This window comes from Mizuhopecten yessoensis, unplaced genomic scaffold (assembly GCF_002113885.1).
Source record: "Mizuhopecten yessoensis strain PY_sf001 unplaced genomic scaffold, ASM211388v2 scaffold917, whole genome shotgun sequence".
Lineage (NCBI taxonomy): Eukaryota > Metazoa > Mollusca > Bivalvia > Pectinida > Pectinidae > Mizuhopecten > Mizuhopecten yessoensis.
This window is the reverse complement of record NW_018403786.1, coordinates 193,859-204,863: the sequence shown is the minus strand read 5'-3', so window position 1 is coordinate 204,863 and position 11,005 is coordinate 193,859. Positions and strand designations below refer to the sequence as shown.

At 35.0% G+C, this 11,005-nt stretch overlaps 1 protein-coding gene across 10 annotated transcripts in view; it reads left to right on the top strand.

The window, feature by feature from the left end:
- LOC110454501 (membrane-associated guanylate kinase, WW and PDZ domain-containing protein 3-like) overlaps positions 1 to 11,005 on the top strand; it is an 82,652-nt gene that overhangs the window by 50,105 nt on the left and 21,542 nt on the right. For 8 of the 10 annotated variants that reach the window (XM_021504091.1, XM_021504058.1, XM_021504039.1 and 5 more), the window contains 5 exons: positions 4,734 to 4,795; positions 5,712 to 5,813; positions 7,644 to 7,685; positions 8,788 to 8,970; positions 9,477 to 10,121. In XM_021504091.1, coding sequence (XP_021359766.1) covers positions 4,734 to 4,795; positions 5,712 to 5,813; positions 7,644 to 7,685; positions 8,788 to 8,970; positions 9,477 to 10,121 — 1,034 coding nt within the window. The remainder of the gene's footprint in view (positions 1 to 4,733; positions 4,796 to 5,711; positions 5,814 to 7,643; positions 7,686 to 8,787; positions 8,971 to 9,476; positions 10,122 to 11,005) is intronic. The other 2 variants (XM_021504067.1, XM_021504048.1) reach the window with 1 other exon arrangement.

Genomic DNA, 11,005 nt, shown 5'->3' with positions numbered 1-11,005 from the left:
CACAACTCTAGTATTATCATTACCTGTGTAACTATGACAACACAACTCTAGTATTATCATTACCTGTGTAACTATGTCAACACAACTCTAGTATTATCATTACCTGTGTAACTATATCAACACAACTCTAGTATTATCATTACCTGCGTAACTATATCAACACAACTTTAGTATTATCATTACCTGCGTAACTATATCAACACAACTCTAGTATTATCATTACCTGTGTAACTATGACGACACAACTCTAGTACTATCATTACCTGTGTAACTATGACAACACAACTCTAGTATCATCATTACCTGTGTAACTATGACAACACAACTCTACTATTATCATTACCTGTGTAACTATGTCAACACAACTTAAGTATTATCATTACCTGTGTAACTATGACAACACACCTCTAGTTTTATCATTACCTGTGTAACTATGTCAACACAACTTAAGTATTATCATTACCTGTGTAACTATGACAACACACCTCTAGTTTTATCATTACCTGTGTAACTATGTCAACACAACTTAAGTATTATCATTACCTGTGTAACTATGACAACATAACTCTAGTATTATCATTACCTGTGTAACTATGTCAACACAACTTAAGTATTATCATTACCTGTGTAACTATGACAACACACCTCTAGTTTTATCATTACCTGTGTAACTATGTCAACACAACTCTAGTATTATCATTACCCGTGTAACTATGACAACACAACTCTAGTATTATCATTCCCTGTGTAACTATGACACCACAACTCTAGTATTATCATTACCTGTGTAACTATTACAACACAACTCTAGTATCATCATTACCTGTGTAACTATGACAACACAACTCTAGTATCATCATTACCTGTGTAACTATGACAACACAACTCTAGGATTATCATTACCTGTGTAACTATATCAACACAACTCTAGTATTATCATTACCTGCGTAACTATATCAACACAACTTTAGTTTTATCATTACCTGCGTAACTATATCAACACAACTTTAGTTTTATCATTACCTGCGTAACTATATCAACACAACTCTAGTATTATCATTACCTGAGTAACTATATCAACACAACTTTAGTATTATCATTACCTGCGTAACTATATCAACACAACACTAGTATTATCATTACCTGTGTAACTATGACAAAACAACTCTAGTATTATCATTACCTGTGTAACTATGTCTACATAACTCTAGTATTATCGTACCTGTGTAACTACTTTTGACTAATTGGTTGATGGTCCATTTTTTTTGTCCTGTACAAAGAAAAACCTGTTTCCCCAGGGTAGGGATTTATCTGTCGTCTGTAGCATTATTGATCGCTTTTTTCTCGCGTTTATCATTAGAAGAACAGAAATAACGGAATGAATGTCATGTCATGGTGTATATACATGGCTTACCCAGGGGTGGGGTCACAAAAATTGTATGTCACGGTAATGAAATATCAATTTGTCAAATGGAGAAAAAATTCTATACAATAATAAGAAGAGACAAGAATACGTTGGTGATCACTCTGATAGTTGGCTGTACTGGTGTTACGTTTGCAGTTCCTTCTCCATGTATTCATTTATCCAAAGTATACTGAAAGTGAAATGTGGGTTGATCTGCAACTAATTACCTTGAAACAGGAGGTTATCAACTAATTAATCCATGGCCTAGCTAGCTATTCCAATATATAACTAGGTACTTTATATTTTAACTAATTAAGAACAGATGTTGGTGAATTTGATGAAAGATTATGGTGATTAATCTTCCTTTGTGGTCCTCTGTAACAGGCTTTCATGGATATTAATTAAAGTTTATTTACTTTTGGGGGGTATTTAACATATCAAAATTCCATTGGAAATATGGTAAGCTGGTATGGGTTGAATGAGTGAGGGATAACAGGTGATAGTGGAATATACTCTGTCTCACCAGTAATTGGTATCATTTGGATGCAAGTACCTCTTGGTATGTTAATTAAGGTGTTGGGTTCTGAAATCTGGTCTCATGCCTAGCCATCTTTACACAGAGTTGTGGCCGTTTGTTATTTTTCTGATAACAAAGTTAGGAGGTAGAGGACTATTGATTGCTTTGCCTTGTTACCATGATGACAATCAGAATTTCAAATGCTCAAATAATAAAAAGCAAGATGTAAGGTGTTTTTATTGTAGAATTGTTCAGTATGAATATTCTACACAGAGATTTTCCATTCCTCCCAATCACAATTGTGCTTGCTAAATAAACATGCTGATATTATGATTTCTTTCTCAAATATTCTGTTACTATTTCTTCTCATAGAAATGTATATATCCCTAGCCAGTACATTACTCCAGCAGTAACAAACGTGCAGATGTAATTGACACCAACGAAAAGTACTTGGGCAGACATACTAAAAACAGCTAGCGCAACTGGGCCACCCAATGTTAATGGCGCATGTATATGGTTGTTTTGATTCCTTCCAAAAATTATGAATTAATGAATTAAAAGAGGACCTATGCTACCCAATTAATTGAACAGATTTATTATTTATAATAAGCAAAAATATTTCCTGAGATATTAGGTTATTTGAAGAAAGTTCATAAAAAAATTCAATGTTAAAATTGAATTTTAAAACATGTTTTGCATTACAAGGTGTCATCAGAGTTCCGATTGAAACACTGAAAAATCCCATTAGAGTCCATGCAACATCAGTGCCCATGATATTTCCTAGTAGAGTTCTGATTGAAACTATGAAAAAGATTATTGGAGAACATCAGTTAACTCATTCACCCCTGAAGACACATTTGAACTCTTCCAATACAAAGGTCGGAATAATCCATTATGAAATTTCAGGGGTGAATGAGTTAAAGCAGAGCCCATAATAATTCTCCCCAGAGGCATCCTGTAACAAAAACTAAAAGGCTTGTCAACAAGATTGATTTTGAATCTTTGATATAGCATTAGACTATATAGATAATGTCTTCAGGTTGATACAGCGGCTGCTTAAGTTGTTGTATAGGTATGCTCAGGGGGAACCCAAGTGGCACTGACTTGATGGTCTGCCAACAGGGGGTTGATGTATTGTAGACTGTATCACACAAGGTAGTTATTGCTATCTATACTGGCACCAGAATACACACAATAGTAAGGGACCCCCTGGTCTCTGCCAGAGCAACAGTTGTGTGTAGGCTCAGTATACAGAGCAGGTGTAGTGAGCTATTGCTGCACATACCCTTAACATACCCTTTAGTAGTGATATAAACTGAAATGGACCTGTGTAGTTGGCTGCTTTATGAGACTTCTTCAGATCTGGTATTGATGTCTTAGTTGGTAGTCCCCCACCAGCACTAGGATTATAGGATCACACTCCATCCGTTAGACAGTCTGTCATTCTATCAATCAGTCAGTGTTAATTTGTCCGAGGCCTGCTATTGCCAAATATTGTATGTGAGTACATCTTTGGATGGTGGAGTGTTGCTTGATAAAATTGGGACTAGTGCCCCTGTATATGCAGAGTTACAGCCCTTGGTGCATTGTCCGGGGCATATCTCATACACTGCAGCACCCAGGTCTACTGACTCGCTTTGTACAGAGGTATGACCCGTCCCTTATTGTAGTTGCCATCATTTTGCCAGAGGTGTGGAACTCTGAAATTGCCTTGTTATTTTATAGTCTCTTATTCAAAAAGATTTTCCATTGTTGGTTCCTATTGGAACAATGCCCTAAAATCATACATTTTCTGTTATGATTATTGCACAGATTTTGACAGATCTCTTTAAAATTTAGGATCAGTGCATTTTACTTAGAAGTAATTGGGCTTTTTGGACTTGATATAGGTGTTTAAGACAAGGAACTAATTAGTGAGTAGTAAAGTTGACTTAAAAAAAAAATCATCTCCATATTATCTAAAAAGACAAATTTGATGAAGGTAGTGATATGTCAATGGTCTGTTTTCGGTGTATTTATCACCAAATATCTGGTAATGGGATTTTTTCGTCTTCTGGAAAACCGTGCAAGCTTCTTGGAAACAAACAAACAATGAAAATGACATTTTGTCCTTGTAGAGGTTTTTGCTGTATTTTCCCGAAATCATGCCATATTTTCTATACTTATAAAATTTTGATAATAAAGAATTATTGGATACTCTTGATATAAAAGCAACACAGAAATGAAAGGAAAACTCTAAAAACAAGCAGTAGAATTGGATAAGAATGTAAGAGGCTGCCATATCTGTCTAATTACATCAGTTCCCCAGTTTATATTTTCTAATCCATACCATGTAGGTTGGCATGCGTTAAGGTGTCAATAATTAATGTACAGTAGAAATCTACCTGGGTCTACAGGTATCGGGCGTACCTGGGATCAGCAGTGTAGACTACAGAACCTAGGGCTATAAAACACCAATGGGAATCTTTACATCTTATAATGAACACTCGCACCAGAGATTGATCTAACTTGTGTTTACATTCACCCGATTGTCATAAAGCAGAATTATCAAATTAACACCTGCAATTGAACATGTACTTCAAGCAGAAATTGATTAAGTTTGTATTTTTTTTTACCTTTGTTAGAAAGATTTCATTTTCACAGCTACAGAGCCTCAACTAAGTACATTGCCACCGATGAAAACAGGCTTTTTCATTATCACTCATTTCTTTAATTACGAGTTGCGCAAATCTGATGATTTATTAACGAGAGAATATATCAGTTGTGGAGTTATGTATTGTATTTTAACATTTCACTTTCTTGCTCTTCCAGCCATGTGAACAGACGGACTCAGTATGAAAACCCTGTGGCTGCAGCTAAGAAACAACAGCAAGGTAACAGTCTTTCTAGAACAGTGAAAAAGAGGCGAACAGTTCTATCAGTTAAGACATGCAACGGTCCTGTGATACAAGACATTGCTTCATCACCAACTGTTTTTCTGAAGTGGTTAACAAGGATGTGTTAGCTCACTATAGAGAAACTGTGAAGTTGAATTTAAATCCAGTTGCTCTTGTTTTATTTCATACAATGAAATGCTTTGAAAGCTGGATATAATGGAACAATAGCTTTAGTGCCCTCAGCAGATGTCTTACTTTTGTATATTCCATTACTGTTAGATGTGATGGGTGGTCGGGTGGCACAGTGGATAGTGCACCTGCCTTTCACCAAAGCAGCCAGGGTTCGATTCCCTGATTGGACGCGAATGGGTATGGGGTCACCTGCCCGACCATGTGGGTTTTCTCTGGGTACTCCGGTTTTGGTCACATATTAAGACCTCCCGCATGCTAACATCCGGGCCAATAGGAATAATTAATTAAGTTGTAAAAACTTGTTTCATAATTGTTATAAAATAATTCAGGTATATTTTTATTGTAAGATGTAATGTCCTAATACTGAAAGAAAATTAAATAAATATTGATAGAAAAATATACATTCATATAAAACTTCAGTTTCATTTATTTGGAAAAAATAAATTCCCACCTCACCTCCAACAGGGTAATCTCCTGAGGTGTCCAGTGCCTAATATTGCAAAATATGGAAATGAAAGAAACATCAAAGGGAAATTACTGTTACTTCAAGGGAAGCACTAACCTGTTAAGATTTGATAATGTACTAAAATTGGAGTGCACTAAACTAGATATGTTTACTGTATCTTTTTGTGTTATATTACTGATATATATATATATATCTGTAATATCATAATTATGAACAAAGTTTCACAAATTGAAACAAAAATGTTTCTTTTTACAGGAAATGATTTAAATAGCACACTACCTCGCACAAAGAAAAGTCAGGATCAAGCCAAGAGATCCGTCAGTGACACCAATATGGGTAGTCGAGGAGCGCCACCTGGTATGTAACGGGGGAGATAATTTGTACATGAAGACAAGTGTGTAGTTCTTTATCGTGTTAAGTTGTGATTTTTTTATGCCTCTTGTGCTTTGTAGTGGTCTAAGAATCAACTAATTATTTTTATGGATCATTTAGTTATGAAATGGGCATCATTTTATTGTAATGTCACATTCATGGGGATTGTTGGTCCATGGTAAAAGGAATCGCATGTGCCCGGAAGAATTGAGACATTGATAATGCCCAGATTTCCTATAACTGGTTTTTTCTCACTGAATTCCTGCTTTTCTGCTTTGGGTCGAGCTACAAAAAATAGACTTTAAATCATTTATGCTATTCTCATGTTATAACATTATCTTTGACTTTTAAGAAACTAATGAATAATAAAATTGTAAATGTATTTCACCTGTAGCATGAGATAAACTGATAATTTTAATACAATAATATCTAATACTGTAATTAATTTGAAAAAAAAAAAATGAATTTGAATGTGCTTACATTGAGATGTGCTTTTACCGATATAATCAGACTCAGTAGACTTAGCTAATACATTGTGTATATGATCATTACCTGTATTGATTGACTGACGGCATGTTTTACTCTGGCCCCCTGGGTTTGGATCGCTCACTGTGCATTACATCGCGATTGCTCTGCTTCAGTATCTAGTAAACCAACAAATGTTTAGACAGTACAGCCTATTTTACACCAAACTAGATCCATGATTCAAGGACCCTTCTTAACCCATTCACCCCTACAGTCACATTTGAACCTTACCCAATCCAAAGACTGGGCAAGTCCAGTGAAAATTTGTAGGGGTGAATGAGTTAAGCACCAGTTATCTTTAAAAGTCTTAATATTATATTTGTTGACATGTGATTTTCCATTCATCTTCAAAATTCTTTCAGAATTTATTCTAAATTTTAATTTCTTTTTCAAGAAATGCTGCCAGAAAATTTGAATTGCTTCAAAAAACATGCTACTGCATTAATGCACATATAATTCAGGATCATCACAGATAAGGTATACAAGTTTTGAGGACATTATCAAAATTTATGTTTGTGAGAAAATAGCCTGACTGTGCTACATTTGTTGGACTAGACTTAAACTTTTACAAATTTGGCCTCTGATTCACCACAACATTTGTAACAACTATTTGCATACTGTATTGATGATTACTGAGTTGTCTAAATTTGTGTATGCTACAATGCCTGATATTTTAGGGATTTTAATTTACTGATACCAACAATCTCTATTCTTTCATATCTGTGAAATAATATAGAAAATAGAATTCAATTCACCAAACTTAGTATTGTCTACTAAGACCATAGTTGTCAAGAGTTGTAGGGACCATGAAAATACAGGTAAACATGCTCACTTGATTAAAAGACTGGATAATTTTGAAACAGATTGTGATTGAAATACGTTCATTAATATTCCTTCAATGCCCTTTAATCAATAATTGCTTCAACAAATAATCAACAAATTTGGAATATGTATGAAAAATCAACAACTCAAAGACGTCTAACACAAATAGTTTATCAATTGTGTCAACTACACATCTTGCAATTGGCAAGAATATTGTAATTAAACAAGAATTGACCAATCAAATACAGAGTTTTGGGGATTTCGACTGATCAAATAGCGTGTTTCGGTGATTGTGACCAATCAAATAGCGTGTTTCAGTGTTTTGACCAATCAAATAGCGTGTTTTGGTGATCTTGACCAATTAGATTGAGTGTTTTGGTGATTTTGAAAGTGTTTTGGTGAATCAGCGCTGTGCATGCCTAGCTGGTTATCCTTACCCAGCATGATTGTTCTCCTTGTTTCCTACAGAGTACAACAGCCACCATCCTGGAGCTGGGCGCAGGAGGAGAGGTGTGTCCTGCTATATCTGTCCATATCTTATTATCACCAATAGCTTATATGTAACAAAGTCGTATCCAAAGGACATGCATCCCACTAAACGTTTGAGTCCTAGCCTTAACTAAGACATGTGTCATGCTATGTGTAATCTAAGCACTGGACTTGCATACCGTATGCATAACCCTATCTTCAGAATTTGTGTTTCAGTATGTGAAGTCTTAGCATTGAATGTATTTTAACTGTATAAAATTAAATACTCCTATCCTTAGAACATGGGTTTTGCATTATCTTGTCCTATTTGTAAGACGTGTACCTTAGGGCTTGTTTACTGTGAAACTCATCGTTACGACTTGTTACAATGTTTTATGCTAAGAACTAAAGTCTTGCTATGATTGTACATACATTTGTATATTTACTGATATAATCACTAGCATATATTTCCCTGCCAAACGTACAAATTATGACAGATCTAGTACTAGGTGTACAAACTGAATTTCTATGGATACTTACTGATGGACATTTTGATTACAATAGTGCTATTCAGCAAGTAATGTTAGACTGTCATGTTTAGCTGCCATTAACAACGACTCATTTTACAAGGTGTCGGGTCAAGAAAGAGAATAGATTATATCATTCTAGATGAGGTTGGCTGTTTTTTTGGTTTTTGAATTCATTTGCAAAAGCTTTTCTTTGAGATTTTTTTCCTCCTTTTTTCATATGTTGGGCTTCATTGAAGTTTTCTACCACACAAAATAAGTATTTGCTTAAATGTTTACCGGAAGATGTATATGTACAGAATCAGGATATTTGGATTAAAATACATATACTGTTTACTGGAGCACCTGTGTAATCTAATTAAAAGATCAAGGTATATCTTACTGGGGTATATCATTTCATAGATAAACTCTGTTTGTGTTTACATTGTATTTATACTGTCCTAATATCTTAAGTGCGTTATATAATATTGCTATGTATATTCTTGAATTTCATCAAAATCTGCTTTAATTAAATTAGATTAAACATTACTGTCAGTTTTCGATTTTGCCCTTGCTGAACTTGAAGTCAAATTCGTATTTAAAAATGATAAACATTGAGAAATGTTTGGAAATTGCAGAACGGAGATTCACGAAGATTCCGTCGGAACTTAAGGGTGAGCTGAGGAGAACGACACTAGTGAAGAGTATACGTGGGTTAGGGTTCACCATCATCGGGGGAGACCGCGCCGACGAGGAGTTCCTACAGATAAAGAAGGTGGTCGAGAATGGCCCCGCCCATCAAGATGGCCTGCTCAAAACAGGTGTGTGGTAACACTCTTGATAATATTAGCATTAGCTGGTTTCTTATTTATGATCACTGTCAGAATATCTGGAAAAATGATATTAACTTAATATTAATATAATTAGAATGAAGCATTGTCAATTCAGTTTTGAGAGGAAAAGATTCATTTCCACAACTGGAAATTAAGATTGTCAAACAAATCAATGGAAATATGTTTTATCTGAAAAACATGAAATTTTTGTTAAGATATTTGAGCCAATAGTTAATATATTATCACAAAATGAAACGATAAGTTTCTTTAAAAATTGTTAATCAAAATACAGATTATAAACTATCAAGAAAAGTAAAATTTATGTAACATTTGGTAGACTTTGAGGAATGGTAAATTTTATATAGGTGTTTTAGCCCTGTGTTGTGTGGTATTATGGCTGGTATTCTGTGAAATAGTGTTTAAAACATGTGTTCGTGTTATAGCTGAAGTTCACATTGTATTGTGTTATAATGCTATTCTGTGTTGTGTTACAGGTGATGTTCTGGTCCATGTTGACGGTAACAATGTGCTAGGCTACACTCATCAGGATATCGTCAACCAGTTCCAAACCATTCCTCCACATCAGAAAGTGGACCTTGAGATCTGCCGGGGTTACTGTTTGCCCTTTGATCCTGAAGACCCTAATACAGAGATTATTGTCACGGTTGCCGTGTCGTTACCTCAAGGGGACACACCTTCAAGCAGTGCACCGCCATCTTATTCCTCAGCACATGACTTTGATTATTTAAATACCTCGGCCAAAAGTTTAAAGTCGCTGCCCGACCTCACATGGTCAACAAATAACAATTCCTCCGACGCTCTCACGCATGGTAACAGTGGTAACGTAAATAGTGATATTACACCAGATGTGCTGACGTTGTTGAATTCTCGACCAGAAATTTTATCAATGAATATTGTGCGGGGGGAAATGGGTTTTGGTTTTACGATTGCTGACAGTCATTTCGGACAGAAAGTGAAACAGATTCTGGACAAGCCTCGGTGTAAGACGTTACAGGAGGGGGATATTCTACAGGAAATCAATGGTATTAATGTCAAGGACATGTCACACGGTGAAATTGTTGGTGTTCTAAAGGACTGTCCCAAAGGACAGGAAACAAAAATCATTGTGCAAAGGGGAGGTAAGTTGTTTTTTTTTTTTTTTAATCAAATGAAATAATGCCAAGTTTGATGCAAATGAGGTATTTGATATTTGTTTCTTCGATGATCAGATATTTTATGAAAGGAAATATTTTATCTTTCTGGAATATTTTGTTTATTTTACATTTTTGTTGAGAAAAAAACCCACCAGTATATTAGGTTACAAAGAAACCCATCAAAGCAACAATTCTTAGTACATGTCTCGTTAGGTTGGTAATTGCCAACATGTTCCTGATATAATGAGAACAATTTTAACGAGTTTTAAATGCCATAGATAATTAGTATAAATGAGTGAAAATCTGTTTATAGTCACTTGATCTAGATCACCACTACATAATCTCATACACACATAATTGGCAAAAATAGACAAATGCATGGTCAGGGGCCAGCTCAGTCTCAACTACTTGGTCCCTGCATCGTATCTTAAAAATGGTGGAGATCTTCACATCAACACTACACATCTTTTTGCTGAGCATAAGAGATAAAGTTAAATTTACACCAAAGCAACTAGGATTTGAAAGCTTAGGGGGCCTAAGGAGTGTGTCCCAGCCCCTGGGGACTTAGTCCCTGCATCAGAGCATGGAAACAGTTGAGGTCTCCTCCCCATAACCAAACATGCTGCCGGGATTTGCATCTGAGCCAATTTATTACAATTATCTGCGTTATCAATTTCCTCTTTTGGTTCAAGGATTTCATTGCTATTTGTAGATGAACTGTTAAAAGTAAAATTAATTTAAATTTATACATTGAAGATTGTTACTGATGGCAAATTTTTTGTAGCATTTCTTATTTATTTTACTTAAATCATATTTGTCAGTTAAATAATGATGGTACAGTAGCATTAATATGTATACATATATATTTT